Source organism: Triticum aestivum, chromosome 3A (genome assembly GCF_018294505.1).
Source record: "Triticum aestivum cultivar Chinese Spring chromosome 3A, IWGSC CS RefSeq v2.1, whole genome shotgun sequence".
Classification (NCBI taxonomy): Eukaryota; Viridiplantae; Streptophyta; class Magnoliopsida; order Poales; family Poaceae; genus Triticum; species Triticum aestivum.
The window spans coordinates 736671988-736687911 of NC_057800.1; the positions used below are offsets into that span (position 1 = coordinate 736671988).

Sequence of the window (15924 nt, forward strand, 5' to 3'; positions counted from 1 at the left end):
GGGGTTTAAACCCCTAATACACCAAGATTGTGATAGCTAGCTAAGCTACTGTCTTTTTTGGCTGCGCAAGTATGTCTCTGAACAATCAAATTTGTCATCATCATCATCATCTTGCTCGAGCTGTGGTGAATTTTGTGTGTGCTGCCCATCGGCCATTCAAATATTTCTTCTTCTTTTTTGGATTCAGTACAACATCGTCACCGAGTAGTGCATAGGAGAAGGAAGGGTTCATCTTGACAGCCAAGCCAAGGTTAGTGGCTTTCCCTGTTTTGTGCTCACGCGATTTTGGAATGCTATGTGTGTCCACGTCCATCTACCCGTTGTTAATTCTGTCTTGGCCTTCAAGACTACATACTACTTCATTGTGATCCACCTCCAAAGACCACCTAACAGCAGCCCAGATTTTAATTTTCCTGCGGCTGCTGCTTTGTGCTGCACTTGTTGTAGCAGCAGCACTACTTCAAGCACAAGTCTTGTAGTAGCTTAGCATAGCAGCCCAGTGGCGCTCTTCTTGCAAGAGTTTTTGCTTTGTCAACTTGAAAGGTAAGTGTAGTAGTATACCATTCTTGGCTTAAGATTTCCAAGCTAAACATGTTGTAAATACACGTGACTGTACTGCTACAATCTGTGCTACCTCCCCTTTATCTGGATTAACTTGTCTTCACATGCATAATTTGGTCCGTTAAAGTGAATCTTCTCGGCAGGACATGTCTTGTTGACAAGTTATTTTTAAATATAAATACAAGATAGAAAGAAGAGGGGAGGCCTGGAGAGCTACTGTAAACAGGAAGTGGGGGTCATAATGCTTTTTGGTCATACACTTGACTAGAATCACGAGCCACTGTGTTGTTTCAAGTATTCAGTCAGTTTTCGATCTGGATGATAACCGTGTTGGCCCATATTAGCTGCAGCTAACAGAGGACTAGGGGGAAGTGCTCTTCTCCGTGCTCAAGCATGCCGGACAGGACGGCTGTCAGCAACATGGCCATCAGGTACAACAACGTCAACGTGGATGCTGCCAACAGGAACGACATCTTCATCGGTAACACACATGCACGTAACACATGGATTTTATTTGTTTGCCAAAAATGACCCTGTTGATATAATGAGTATTACTCTGATGTATGTCTCTTTGATACGACGAATGTTTGAAGTCTGAACCTCTTTTATATTATGAATGTTCCTCTTTGTGTAATGTAAAGCACCCAACCTTGCTGCTCTTGTCAAGACCACAGGCTATTTACTTGGTAGCTAGCAAGGTTTTGGATTCCGAATGGACGAATTTTCTCGTGGGGGGGCGAGATTCTTGGTTACCACGGTTACCGAAAAATACCGAATATATTTCGGACGAAATTTATTTTTGAATTTTGAATTCAAATTTTTTTATACTAGAGGTAGATAGAACTTAAACTGATATTGCACAACGAAGTGGTAGTATCTCAGTGGAACATGTACCCGCTCTAGGTAAAGAGGTCAGGATTTCGAGTCTTGCCCGCTACTTCTTTTTTCACGTAATTTTTTTGAAAAATAGACAAAAAAATGTTGTGTAGAGTAGGGGAATCGAACCTGCGTCGTCTGGGTGAAGTAACTACATGGTTACCATCGCGCCGTAGCTAAGTTTTGTCATACTACAGAGATGCTCCCTTATTTCAGACTACGTTGTACGTAAAAATTCAAAAAAATCGGAATTTTTTGCTCGGGATCGATCTTTCTCGTGGGGCAGCGAGAAACTCGGTATCCGCCCGGTAACCGTTTTTCTCGGGCGGTACCCAAAACCGTGGTAGCTAGCTAAGCTACTTTTTTTTTGGCTGCTCAAGTATCTGAAAAATCAATTTTTTTATTATCATCATCTTGCTTGAGCAATGTTGAATTCTGTGTGCTGACAACCAACCGAATCAGTCAAATTACCACAAATCAAATCAATCATTTTCATTTTCATTTGATGCTGGACTGTTTGGTCTGTAGCCAATCTCTATATGCATGCCCAGAATTATTTTTTGTTGGATCGTTCAAGTTCCATGAATCTGTACCATATTTAGGTTCAGTCTCTACTGTATCAACATCGTCTTAACTCTATGTTTTATTTCTAAATTTTGTAGATGCTTAATAGATAGAAATTTTCACCCTGTTAGTTTGCTTGCTATCAAAGTTGTGTTTGCAGCTACTCAAGAAAAAAATCCATCTCTCTTCTGTACACATACATGTCTAGGATGAGATTCACATGAATGACTTAGTCACTAGCACAAGATATATAGTACTTGGTAGCTAAGCTACTGTCTTATTTGGCTGTTCAAGTATGTCTCTGAACTATCAAATTTGTCGTCATTATCGTCATCTTGCTTGAGCCGTGGTGAATTTTTTGTGTTGGCCATCGGCCATTCAAAGATTTCTTAATCGGCAATTTTGTTTCCCGATGAGTTGAGTCCCTAATTTAGTGGTACCAAATAGCACTGAATGATAGTGATGGATAGAGATACATTCGACTCACTCGCCAATGGCAATCATATATCCATAGTAGTATCTCTGTCCTTGCATGTCAATTGCGGCTCATCATGGTGGCACTACTCAGTATAAGAACTTGTCACATTTCTCAACAAAATAGCACAGGATAGACTGCATTCTTATGGTTTGAATAAATCAAACGATTCCATTAATCTATCTGGATAGCTTTCATAAATCTCTGTTGCTTTCTTCCTCTTTGGTTCAAGTTCAGTCACTAGTGAATGTGGTCCAAGTGACATGTTTCACGATGCCAATGTCTGAACCCGACATGAATCAGTGTTCCCAATGCGGGCAGAACTTGCTTAAGGATTACCATAATTACTTGCTACTGGACATGTTTCTTGAAAATTTGAGTGTTGTTGCTCATCTTGTAAGTCCATACACACTTTATATTGGACTAGCTGATTGCTTACAGCAAGGCACACTCTCTTGTTTACCTTTTCATGTTTGCATTAGGAGGCTTGTCCACAGCCCTTATAATGCTTAAGCTTAAATAATGCTATTTTACAGTGTCTTTATGCATTCTACTCCCTTAAGCATGTCGGTTTATGTCAGCCTTTTTTCTTTTCTTTTCTGAATAAAGATGCTACAGACCGCAGGGGTTGTTTTCCTTCCTAATGCTCCTCTGCTCCAAGGAAGGGAGATCCTTGACGCGGCCGTGCGGCGGACTCCGTCAAGGGCCTCCATCTTCGACCCTAGCAGCTGCTGCTATCCTCCAGTGGCTGCTCCTCAAGGTATCTACCCTCTCTCACCCATCATCGATTTCATCTTCTTCCCTTCAATTCTCTTCTCTGATGCGCTCACTGTCCCTGCTTTCCTTCCTTACGCAGGCACACGCAACATCCAACAACCCTAGCCAGAGAGGCGCTGCTGCTGCCAATGAGTTTGGCCAACACAAACACCTCTGCTTGCTCTGTTTCTTGGTTTGGGCATGCGAGGTCGTCTGCTCGAGCAACCCCAATTTTACTGTTTTATTTAGCCGTTCCACAAAACGGTGGACCTGCTTTCAGGATGTTGGAGCTGTTGTATTGGTCGCACCAGGGCTAGTTAATTAGTTAGTTTTTCTGTAGATGCAACTCTGAATTTATTTGCATCATCCACCCTTTTACTGCTGTTCATCCGCTACTGCTAGCTCTAGGTTAGTGCTGTTGTTTGTCCGCAATGTTCCCGCCTTGAGAATGAATTTGACAATAAAATTCGTTGCTTGCTCTGTTTGTCAACCCTTCCTTTTATTTTCTGTTTGATTTGGACGCCGTGTTTTGTAAAAAATGGTAGCCTTTGAGTGTTTTGATGCTCGACTGCTTGCTATATAAAGATTTGAATTCAGAGGTGCTCTCCTTCCTTCGTGATATGTTTTAGTGGTGGAATGTTTCTTCTTTCAAATCTCTAGGTAGAACTGACTTTGAGTCAGAAGTGCAAGTCTTACTAGTCTAGTTTTGCCAGTGGCTGGTGCTAAATACTATACTGTTCATTTATTAATATTGCTAGGAGGAGTCGAGCAGAGGAGAAGGGGTTCAATGGACGACATCGGCGAGGATGAAGAGGACCACCGGGACATGAGAGATCCTACGCCTCACTAGCTCGACGACCTGACGGAACCTCTATGTCCTGCTCAGGTAAACACCTGTAAAAGATCATTCGGCCATGTGTCAGAGTCTGAAAGCCATACACTTCTCAACATAAATGCATGCTTGTTTTATTCCTAGTCCTCTTCCACGTGTGGGTCTCCTGAAATATTATTCCACGGTCCTGTGTTAAGAGTCCCTATATGAACCTTAGTTTTCTTTCTGGCTGTGTTTGTTCCAACATCAGCGCCAAACATACTCAAGTGGAAGACTTTGTCTCCTTTCTAACACTAATTTGTAGGCTTAAAAAGATGCATTTTTCTGTCCGTATGAGCTGGCTGGATGGACTTTTTGCAAATGCAACTGATTTTGGACAAGAAAGAGCTTAGTTGGGTTCAAAATTCAAAAACTATGCAAGTCCTCCAACTAATCGAATGTCACCTTTCTCAACTATGTAGCAAACAACATGATTTAGTTTGTGTTTCTTATCCTATTGCCTCGCATGACCAAAAAAATGCACTGCTTTTGTTCTAACTAGGTAGGTGTTATGATGTTGTCATGATGGGTTGTGTTGCCGACGTACACATTTTGTGCTTCTTGTGCTTCTTCTGTTAAAGATAAAGAAAATTCCTGTGCCCATTTGTGGTTACTGTGCTCTATAGGAATGTAGTACTGACTGAACATCAGTGTGATATAAGATAATCGTTTTTCTATTTGTTGCAGCACGCCCCGTCCAATTCCATGGACGACATCGACGACCGGGACATGCGCCCAAGCTGATGAGGACATCGTCGAGTCCGACCTCAACCTCTACTATGAGGTCGTCCACCACGACTCCCAGCAGGTCGATCCCTCTTGACTATGATGTTTTTTCCTTCTTCAAGTTATCGCGAAGATGCTAAAAATGTTCTTCGGACAAAACTAGATGCAGAAAATTACCACCTTTGGCAAAACCAGTGTCACCTTTCAATTCACATACTAATTTGGCTTCCCGATGAGTTGAATCCCTACTTTAGTGGTACCAAGTTGCACAAAATGATCGATGATGGATAGAGGTACATTCCACTCACTTGCCATCGCAATCATATATGCATAATAGTATCTTTTTCCTTGCACGTCAATTGCCGCTCATCATGATGGCAGTAATCAGTGCAAGAACTTGTCCCATTTCTCAACAAAATAGCACATGACATACTACATTAGCTAGTTAGTTAGCTTATGGTTTGAATAAATCAAAATGATTCCATTAATCTATCTGGCAGATTTCATAAATCTCTCTTGCTTTCTTCCTCTTTGGTTGAATTAGTCACTAGTATTTGTGGTCCAAGTGACATGTTTCGGGATGCCAATGTCTGAACCCAACATAAATCTGTGTTCCCAATGTGGGAAGAACTTGCTTACGGATTACCACGATTACTTGCTACTGGACATGTTTCCTGAAAATTTGAGTGCTATTGCTCATCTTGTAAGTCCGTACACACTTTATGTTGGACTAGCCGATTGCTTACAGCAAGTCAAACTCTCTTGTTTACCTTGTCATGTTTGCACTAGGAAGCTTGTCCACGGCCCTGATAATGCTTCTGCATAAGTAATGCTATTTTACAGTCTTTATGCATTCTTACTCCCTTAAGCATGTTGGTTTATGTCAGCCTTTTTTCTTTTCTGAATGAGGATGATATAGACTGCAGGGGCTGTTTTCCTTCCTCATGCTCCTCTGCTCAATCAAAGAAGGGAGGTCCTAGACGCGGCCGTGTGTGGGGAATCCGTCAAGGGCCTCCATCTTCGACTCTAGTATAGTTGCTACTATCCTCCAGTGGCTGCTCCTGCCTCTCTCTCTCTCTCTCTCTCTCTCTCTCTCTCTCTCTCTCTCTCTGCCTGCTCCGTTCCTTGGTTCCGGCATGCGGGGTCCTCTGCTCGAGCCACCCCAATTTTTATCTTTTATTTAGGTGTCCCACAAAATGGTGGACCTGCTGTCTGGATGTTGGACCTGTTGGATTGGTCGCACCAGGGCTAGTTCATTAGTTAGTTCCTCTGTAGATGCAACTCTAGATTTATTTGCATTAGCCACCCTTTACCTGTTGTTTGTCCGCTGCCGCTAGCTCTAGCTTAATGCTGCTATTTGTCCGTTCAATGTACCTACCCAGAGAACGAATTTGACAATAAATATCGTTGCTTGCTCCATTTGTCAACCCTTCCTTTTATTTTCTGTTCGATTTGGACGCTGTGATTTGTAAAATTAGTAGCCTTTGCGTGTTTTGATTCATGGCTGCTTGTTATATAGAGATTTCAATTCAGTGATGCTCTGCTTCCTTCATGGTATGTTTTAGCGGTGGAATGTTTCTTGTGTCAAATCTCTAGGTAGAACTGACTTTGAGTCAGAAGCACAAGTCTTCCTAGTCCAATTTCGCTATTGTTTGGGCTTGATTAGCTCGATTGCCTGCTGTTTAAGCTTTAGTGGCTGATGCTAAATACTATATTGTTCATTTGTTAATCTTGCCAGGAGAAAGGGTCGAGCAGAGAAGGGTTCAATGGACGGCGTTTGCGAGGAGAAAGAAGACCACCGGGACAGGAGGGATCCCACGCCCGACGAGCTCGACGACCTAACAGAACCTCTATGTACTGCTCAGGTAAACAACTGTAAATGATCATCTGACCATGTGTCAAAGGCTGAAAGCCATGCACTTCTCAACACAGATGCATGCTTGTTTGATTCCTAGTCCTCTCGCGCGCGTGAATCTCCTGTAAAATTATGCCACGGCCTTGTGTTAAGAGTCCTTATATGAACCTTAGTTTTCATTCTTGCTGTGTTTGTTCCAATGTTTTAAATAGCGGGCTATGAAAAATAGCGGCGGGCCTCCAAATCAGCTATAGCGGAGCTATAGCGGGCTATAGCAGGCTATAGCGGGCTATTTATGAAGGCGGCCATTTAGCGGCACCCTGCTGAAAAGGCTATAGCGGGCTATAGCGGGGCTATAGCCGGCTATTTAAAACTATGGTTTGTTCCAACATTAGCGCCAAACATACTCAAGTGGAAGGCTTTGTCTCCCTTCTAACACTGATTTGATGGCTTAAAAAGATGCATTTTTCTGTCCGTATGAGATGGCTAGATGGGCTATATGCAAATGCGACTGATTTTGGACAACAAAGAGCTTAGCCGGGTTCAAAATGAAAAAAACGATATGAGTTCTCCAACTAATTTTTTCCCCTTTCTCAACTATGGAGCAAACTACATGATTTCGTTTGTGTTTCTTATCTTACTGCCTGTTGTACAAAATAAAAATGGAGTACTTTTGTTCTAACTAGGTAGTGTTTGTAGTTTTCTGATTTGTATGTTTATATTTGGATCCATCGGACCATTGCATGGCTAAATTTTTTAATGTTTGGATTTATATTTTCAATCAAGTCTAAGTGAACCTGCATGCGTATTATGCGTACCTGTTGTCAGTTGGATCATCTTCTTTAGGTTTCTGATGGGCAAGTTTTCTTGGATCCTTTGCATGACTCTAATTGTTAAGCTGATACAGTATGAGTAGAACTTCACGCCTTATGTTAGTAGATGGTGATGCTAACATGCACATTTACAATATGTGTTGACATATACTTGCTGTCAATTGTATCATACTTCTTATGGTTTCATTTGTCAACCTCTTAATTTGTGTGCTGCCATCGCTGTCTAGGAAAACTGACTGATTAGATATCCGTTTAACCTTAGTATGCTTTAATTCTGCTTTGTCAGTCTGATATGAACAACACCAAAGAAAGAAATTGAGACTAGATTTTCTGCACCTAAGATAGTGAGACATTTTAAGATTGTAGTCAGAAGAGTACACTTATTGATGGTTGTAGCCTTTTCAATCATGCCTTACATTACAAAATGTTCTAGTCTGTTCGCCACTAGCGAAGTTGAATTCTATTGTTTATGTTCCACTTGAATATATTCCATTATTGATGCCCAAATACTGGCTAGCTTGATCCCAGTGGGACGATTTGTTTCTCTGAATTCAAAGACACTTGATTTTTATTCCCTTGACCAGTAGTAACAACTAAATTTGGACTCTTGGTCTTCTTAATATAATTTCTTCTATTGTTGTAGGATGCGATCATGTTGCTTCCCATGATATGTTGTTGTGATGGACCCTGTTTTGTTGTAAGCTAGGAAGTGTAATATCTCTTTGTAATGGACCTTTTTCTCTTTAGGTCGTGATGATACTCTACCGGGTGGCTTCCGGCATCGACCTTGACACCATGAAGTACATCCATTTCCAAGGTACAGACATAAACCAAACTCTGCTTGTTCTACCAAAAATCTTTTCAGTATCAGTCAGTTTGCAGGAAGAGATGAATATATGTGTGGTGTTGATGTGTGCAGGGAGAGCTTATATGGCTGAGAAGCTCGGCATCAACAAGAGTGTCAGCCTGGAGTTGTGCATCCTCCTCGTCTTCAAGCATTACGGAACAACCATGGTCGGGCTGCCGAGCAGTCTTTTGCCAGGTGCGCCTTTGGCGATGGCGGCGCGGAGGCAACGCCGTCCAACACGAGTTTGGTCAGCGAAGAAGCTGTCTATGTCGGCACTCACTGCCGCGCGGCTCCTCTGTTGGCCGCTTCTTCCACTCCAGCATGTAGGTAAGCCACTTCTGTTCCTCTCCCCTGCCTTTTCTTGTGCTCTATGTGCCCATGCCCATCGAGCCTTGGTTACATTTCGTCATTGGCTGGCTTCTATGACCATAGAGGTTTCACGTTGCATGCTGATTAGTGCGGCCGTAGGAATTGAGTTGATGGTCAGTATTTTACTCTCGATACCTGAACCACTAATCGTGGGGGAAGTGTTTAAGTGGTTAGTAGGTGACACACTTCAGTCATTTGAATTGCTCTTTGTTATGAATTACATACAGTGGAGTATGCATTGTGTATGTTTGCTCTCGTAGAAAATGTTATGCTATTTCTCAACTTTATCTGCCAAAGTATGGTATGCAATTCTATTTTTTTCTGTTCAACTTCAGAGCAGACAGTTTGCATTGGCTGGCTTCAAAGTATGGACCGCATCAAAGTGCCCAGCTCATTGTTCCCAATAGGGTGTCTGACTCATTTCAAAGTTAGTTGGATCGGATCAACATCTTGTCGATTTGAAGCAGCATTAGGTGCTACATTGGGCTTTATCTCCTTTCTATGACTGATTTGGTGGCTTAAAAGATCCATTGTTGGCCCTTTGAGCTTAGTAAGTGTTAGGTCTTTTCTTGATTGTCTGTTTATAAGAGGCCTGAGTTTCTTTCAGCTTTATACCCTTGTTTGTTCTAAATTTTGTTAGCCGCAGGGGCACTGAGTTTACATGCGCTGACAGGATGCCATTGCTACATGCAGCGGTTAGTTCTCTGATGTTGCTCCTCGAGGATGATACATTTAGAACCCGTGGCGTTGCGTGTGACTCAGCAGGTACTCTTTCACTCCAGTTTCAAGGTCCCAAAGACTGTAGTCTGATTATGGGCCAGAATTTGCGGGGATTTGTTTGATCCATGACACAATCTTTCTTGTGTACATGTGTTTCTACCATTGGTTTATAAAATATTTAGTGGTGAAAGTGCGAGACATAACTGCGCATATTGTCGACAAATATAGAGAATGCTTGAATCTTTTCCGCAGAAAATGGGCACTGTTTGTCTATGCATTTGAATTAAGTTGTGGTTTCCACGAAAGTATGAAGAAGTTTTTACTTTGGATGAGTACCCCTGGTGGATTGGACAGAAACATGCTGTGCACTGAATATCACTTGGTTTACTTTTTGATGATGCAATGGTTTGACCCGTGGATGCTAGCAGCAAAATCGTCGTTCAATGGTTCTGAAGGTCACTGTGCAGTAACTAGTGCTGTAGCTGATCATCCTTTCTCATGTAATGAACATGTGTAGTTGTAGAAAACTAGTGACCCAGTGCTTTGCATGTTGATGCCTACCTAGCATGCATGTATATCCGTTCTTTGCAAACTACATGGATACTATGATTGTTTATCTGCCTTGCCTATTATGATGTTCTAATTTCTCGGTGGGTTGCATGAGTTGCATCTTGATGTAAATATGGACGAATAGTAAACTTATGGAAACCTGGTGGGTCTATGAGTCTTTAATGCTGACAACAAAAAGTAGTGACTGAAGGTGGTCAATGGGAGGTTGGTGCAGTGTTTATCATTATGTTGGAAGTTCCAGCCTTTTATTAAATGTCAGGGCTTTTCTTGATTGTCCGAGATGCTAAAAGTATGGTTATAGGGGCACTGTGTTTGTTTTAGCTTTATACCCTTGTTTGTTCTCCGGAGGTGTAACCGAGCTGCTAAAGCCTCAAAGTTTCCATTTTTTAAATGGAAGTTTACATGCGTTGATAAAAATCATTTCTAGATGCAGCGACTGGATCCCTGATGTTGCTCCTCAAGGAAGATGCACTTGTAACCATGATATCACCTGCGCGTCAGCAGGTACTCTTCCACTCCAATTTCAAGGTCCCAAAGCCTGTAGACTGATTTGGCGCTGGAATTTGCGAACACTTGTTTGATCTATGGCACAAACTTTCCCAGAGTTATATATTTCTACCATTGGTATGTAAAATGTTCAGTGGTGAAAGTGTGAGAGGACATAACTGTGATAATTTTAAAAAATGTTTTGCATTTTTGGTTGGGAAAATGACCGCTAGTTGTGTAGGCATTTGAATTAAGGTGTGTTTTTACCTGCAAGGATGGGGATTTTGTTTACTAGTAGTGGTGGAGTGGACAGAAAATTGTTATGTGTTGAATAGATATTAGTATATCTTCTGAGTATACATGTTTCTACCATTGGTTTATAAAATATTCAGTGGTGAAAGTGTAAGAGGACATAATTGCGCATATTGTTGATAATTGCGCATTTGAATTAAGTTGTGTTTTCCACGGAAGTATGGGGAATTTTTTACTTTGGATTAGTACCACTGGTGGATTGGACAGAAACATGCTATGCGCTGAATATCCCTTGATGATGCAATGGTTTGACCCGTGTTGATGCTAGCAGCAACATCGGTGAATTTAGGTTGCTGTGATGCAGCAACTAGTGTTGTAGCAGATCATCCTTTTTCATGTAATGAACATGTGTAGTTCTAGCAAATTAGTGACCCAGCTTTGCATGTTGATGCCTACCTAGCATGCATGTATACCTGTTCTTTGCAAACAACATGGACACTATGCATGCATATCTTCCTTGCTTATTATGATGTCATAATTTCTTGGTGGGCTGCATGAGCATCTTGATGTAAATATGGAGGAATAGTAAACTGATAGAAACTTGGTGGGTCTGCGAGTCTTGAATGCTCACAACAGAACGGTTGCATTTTTTCTTGAGACTATTGATAAAACAGTTGGTTTCCAAACATTCGTGTAATCACAATCAAACTTATAACTATAATATGAGCAAGGGCCACCAATTTCATAGTATTATTACCCGTTGAGCATCAAAAGACCCAACTTTTGCTGAACTATTGCAAGTTGATGTTAATTAAATCTAATGTGCTTGGTTTTGTTTGTTAGAAAGTTTTATTTTTGTTCTGATGTACCTGAACCAACACAATAAATAGGAACTCAAGCTTGTCTATAGTAGGTTGGTGCAATGTTTATGTTTACCATCATGTTGAAAGTCGCAACCTATTATAAAATGTTAGGACTTTTCTTGATTGTCTTTATATCTTTGTTCTCCTGCTGTGCATCCGAGCTGCTAAAAGTATTAGTGCTGTGTTCCTTTTAGCTTTATACCCTCGTTTGTTTTCCTGTGGTGCAACCGAGCTGCTAATGCCTGGAAGTATTTAACTACAGGGGCACTGATTTTTTTTCTAAATGGAAGTTTACATGCGTTGACAGAAAGCATTTCTGGATGTAGCGACTCACTGTCCGATGTTGCCCCTCAAGTATGATGCACTTGTAACCCGCGGCGTCACCTGTGCCTCAGCAGGTACTCTTCCACTCCAATTTCAAGGTCCCAAAGTCTGTATAGTTTTGTATTTGAATTTGTGGACCCTTGTTTGTTCATTGACACAAACTTTCCCAGAGTAATATGTTTTTACCATTAATATGTAAAATGTGCGATGAAAGTGTGAGAGTACATAACTGTGATAGTTAGAGAATGCTTGCCTTTTTGTTTGAAAAAAGTGAGCACTAGTTGTGTAGCATTTGAATTAAGGTGTGTTTTTATCTGCAAGGATGGGGATTCTTTTACTGGATGAGTAGTGGTGGATTGGACAGGAACTTGTTATGTGTTGAATATCCATTAGTTTATCTCCTGATGATGCAAATGTTTGACCTGTGTTGATGCAACATGGGGATCTGATGGTTCTGAATAGTGTTGTTGTGGCTGATAATCTTGTGGTGGCTAATATATCAGAGTGGTGCATATGTTGGTTGGTTCTTCGGCATGGAACTGCTGCACCCCTATGTGTTATCGTACCAAAATGCTTATTTTGAGAATTAAAATGGGGCAATATTTTGATATGCCAGTGATTTAAATGTACTATATTTTCTTGGCCATCCATGTTTGTCAACATAGAATTCGATTTTGTGCTTTAATGAAATGAATCTATGTTTCCTGGAAGAATGGAAATGCTTGTTTGTGCATTGTGTTTTGTACCGCATTGTCTTGCTGGATCTAATGAGAAAAAACTAAAAAATTTTGTTTTATGTAATTGGGCAGTTGATTGTGATTTCTTGCCTCCCGCGAGTGTATCTGTTGGCCATACAGGCTGGGCTCGGTCTCCCTGTCTTTGTCCAGCTCTCCGCTGTCACCGTGTGACGGCAACGGCTACAAACATTAAAGGTGAGTCCTACCGAGTCTCTCTTCTTCCCCCTGCAATGAGCACATGGTCATCGGGCCATGACTATGCGTATAGCCATGACCACTTTAGGTTTTGGATCTAGCCTCAATTGGGTCACCAAGTGATGCTCTAGTGGTTTCTGCTGGCTAGATAATTTCCATCTTGCTACACAAGGGCCCTGTTCTACTTTTATCAAAGGGCTCTCTCTGTTTTGGCATTATAGGTAAACATACTTGTCTACTTGTCAAGTAAATTTCTTGCCATGAGATGTTCTTAACAAGAGAAGAATATAAGTGATGGAACTATTTCTTGCTGTTTGTTGCAGAACAAAGTTGACTAGGATATTATAAAAAATAACAGAAGTAATGGCCATGGCCTCGCTGCCATGGCTACCTACCTGTAATAGTAGGAGCCAACAGTTGGTGTCTTTCTTGATCACTCACTATAGAACATTTAGTTTGTGAAGTTGCTCTGGTCACTGGTTCTTTAAGTTTTGGTCTGGATTTAAATCTCTGATTTTGAAGTTTGGTTGGTATATGGACATCAGGTTCCGTGTCATGGAATGGATGGATGATAGTGAGCGAGCAATGGATCTCGCTGAATACGCCTTGCCGGTCTAGAGAGTGTTGGGCTTGGAAGCGGGGACACCCAGATGTGCGAGGAGGTGGCCATATTGGTTGAAGGCAGGGCTCGCTGGATGTATTTAAGCAATCAATCAACATGCACGAGGAACCCTGTTGCCATTGGATGGTCTAAAGGTCTGTAGAGATCCCAATGTTATGGTTCCTGTGTCTGCGTGGAATGGACCAGGATACTTGGGACTTGGGAGGGTATATACATGCTGAAATTGGTCCAACTGTGACTTCCCCCTCCTCACTATGTCAAACCTTGCTTGATAAATCGGCCTTGATGTCATGACCCATATCAGAGGTATGCACATAAACCATACCTTGCTGGTTCCACTCAAGATCTGTACTAGTGCTAGTCATCAGTTTGCAGGGAGAAGAGATGCTTGCCTTGTTTGTGTGTGTACGGGGCTGATAAGTTCATGCTGCTGTTGACTATTTGATTGTCTGGTGATCCAGATTACATGGTGAAGAAGCTCCGTGTCGACAAGAGCATCATCCTGAAGCACTGCATCCTCAACTACAAGCAGTACGGAACCACCATGGCTGTGGGTGCGTATGATTTGGATCTGCAGTAAAAAACGGTTCTTTTGTTTGTATCTAGTCTTGACCATGAATGTATATTGTGATCCTTGATGCAGGCCGTAGGGTACCAATTATACTATGGTGATTTTCACGTCCACGGGTACTGCCTGCCAGCTGTTTGTTGGTCAAGATTACATGGTGGAGATGCTCAGCGTCGACAAGGGCGTGATCCTGGAGCTCTGCGCCCTCAGCTACAACAATTACAGAAGCCCCGTGCCTAGGTTGTAGGTGCGTATGATTTGAATCCGTTGTAAAGATCATTTTTTTTGTCTCTAGTCTTGACCTTGCATGCATCTTATGAAAGTGTGACAGGATACAACTTTGCGCAGCAAGAGCTTGTTTGATCTATAGCACAAACTTTCCTGAGTATATCTGTTTCTACCATTGGAGTGTCATTAGGCACTCATTATTCATGTTGTCGATTTTTTTTCTTTCCATTGGTTATATATATACAGCGACTGAGCTTTTCTTCTCCCACCTTTTCAGGCATATCACAGAGGGAGGCAGCAAGGAGAGAATCTAGGAAAATGTGAACTATTTTATTTGTCCTTTGCCGATGGATGAATTCCGTTTGGTACCATGTTGTGTTGATGCTGTTCTCGATTTGTTATGCATTCGCATATGCTTGTTGGTGGCAAGACGAGAAAAGGCGGTCGTTGAATTGGGTTGACACAAGTGGCAAGGCGCCGAAGAGAGGCGAGATTCAGACCGGAAGCACTGTGTAAAATGAGCTGGACTTGCAAATTGTGTTTAGGCTGGGTGTTGTTGAACTCAGGAACCTGTACCTGTTGAAAATTGATGTCATTTACTCGTTCATGTATGTATTGCGACCATGATTGATTTTCAGAATCTCGGTTGAAGATTGTCTCACGAAGTGAGCGAGTCACATATTGAAACCAAAGTTTTAAATAGCGCGCTAAGCATCTTAGCGCCGGACCTCTTTCAAATGCTATAGCGTGCTATAGCGGAGCTATAGCGCGCTATTTAAAATGTTTGTTCATTTGTTTGGACCGAAGTCTCTTAGCGCAAGACCTTTTGTAAACGCTATAGCGTGCTATACCGGAGCTATAGCGGGCTATTTAAAACAGTGATTGAAACTGAATAATATGCATGTTGTTTTGTAAACTTGCTAGTGTGTGTTTGTGAGATGTGCACGCACCCCTGAAATCTCTGTTCCTTACTGATCTAGGGTCAGAAGTTGTTAGCATGGCAAAGTCGATCGAGGGTCTTGGCATTTTATTTGTTGGTGCTTTCCATTCACTGATACATAGATAGATGGAGGCTGACACGCTGGGAGAAAAAGGAGGAAAATCAGAACCCATCTTGTATGTAGATTCTGTGTATATGTATGTATGAGTAGCAAAGTTGCGATGCTTTGAAGACAAGAAATAGAAGCAGATCAGATCCCACTCCGTTCCTTTTTTGGGGGGCCCTGTATACGTGATCTCCGATTCCTTTTATTTTTTTTGGTTCGTTTCCTGATTCCTGTATACTCCGCAGCGAGGCAGCCGTACGCGCGCGTTTGTGTTAGACTGAGATTTGGCGGGCGAGCCAGCGAGCGAGCGAACGTGTGACGTCACGTCACGCACCGAAAATATAAAATAGCACAGCTGCACCCGGGCCCTCTCTATCTAGCCATCCATTTTGCGCATCGCGATTCGTGCAAACACATTTTTTTTTGTTTCTCTCACATAGAACATATTTTGAAGTTCAAACCTTTGCAGCGTAGCAAAGTTTTCTATCTAGAATCTAGGATAAATCTTTTAGATTTTTTTGTCAAATATAAATATACAAAAACGATTTTTTTAATGTAAAAAATCATTTTTTGTATATTT

General features: G+C 41.7%; 1 protein-coding gene across 13 annotated transcripts in view; it reads left to right on the top strand.

Moving 5' to 3' along the window:
• The window catches only part of LOC123063618 (uncharacterized), a 17671-nt gene extending 2766 nt beyond the window's left edge, over window positions 1-14905 (top strand). Inside the window, exons 1-16 of one of the 13 annotated variants that reach the window (XM_044487479.1) lie at window positions 18-250; window positions 906-1042; window positions 3095-3236; window positions 3333-4118; window positions 4791-4911; window positions 6568-6694; window positions 8265-8334; window positions 8437-8691; window positions 9427-9498; window positions 10451-10527; window positions 11932-12022; window positions 12758-12880; window positions 13426-13808; window positions 13964-14056; window positions 14146-14317; window positions 14576-14905. In XM_044487479.1, the coding sequence (XP_044343414.1) occupies window positions 4106-4118; window positions 4791-4911; window positions 6568-6694; window positions 8265-8334; window positions 8437-8691; window positions 9427-9498; window positions 10451-10527; window positions 11932-12022; window positions 12758-12880; window positions 13426-13559 (1083 nt within the window). In that variant the 5' untranslated portion in view covers window positions 18-250; window positions 906-1042; window positions 3095-3236; window positions 3333-4105 and the 3' untranslated portion in view covers window positions 13560-13808; window positions 13964-14056; window positions 14146-14317; window positions 14576-14905. Of the gene's footprint in view, window positions 1-17; window positions 1043-3085; window positions 3237-3332; window positions 4119-4790; window positions 4912-4992; window positions 5123-6567; window positions 6695-8264; window positions 8335-8436; window positions 8692-9426; window positions 9499-10450; window positions 10528-11886; window positions 12023-12757; window positions 12881-13425; window positions 13809-13963; window positions 14057-14145; window positions 14318-14393; window positions 14553-14575 lie in introns of those variants that run through there. The other 12 variants (XM_044487477.1, XM_044487478.1, XM_044487476.1 and 9 more) reach the window with 12 other exon arrangements.
• Window positions 14906-15924: the final 1019 nt, after the last annotated feature.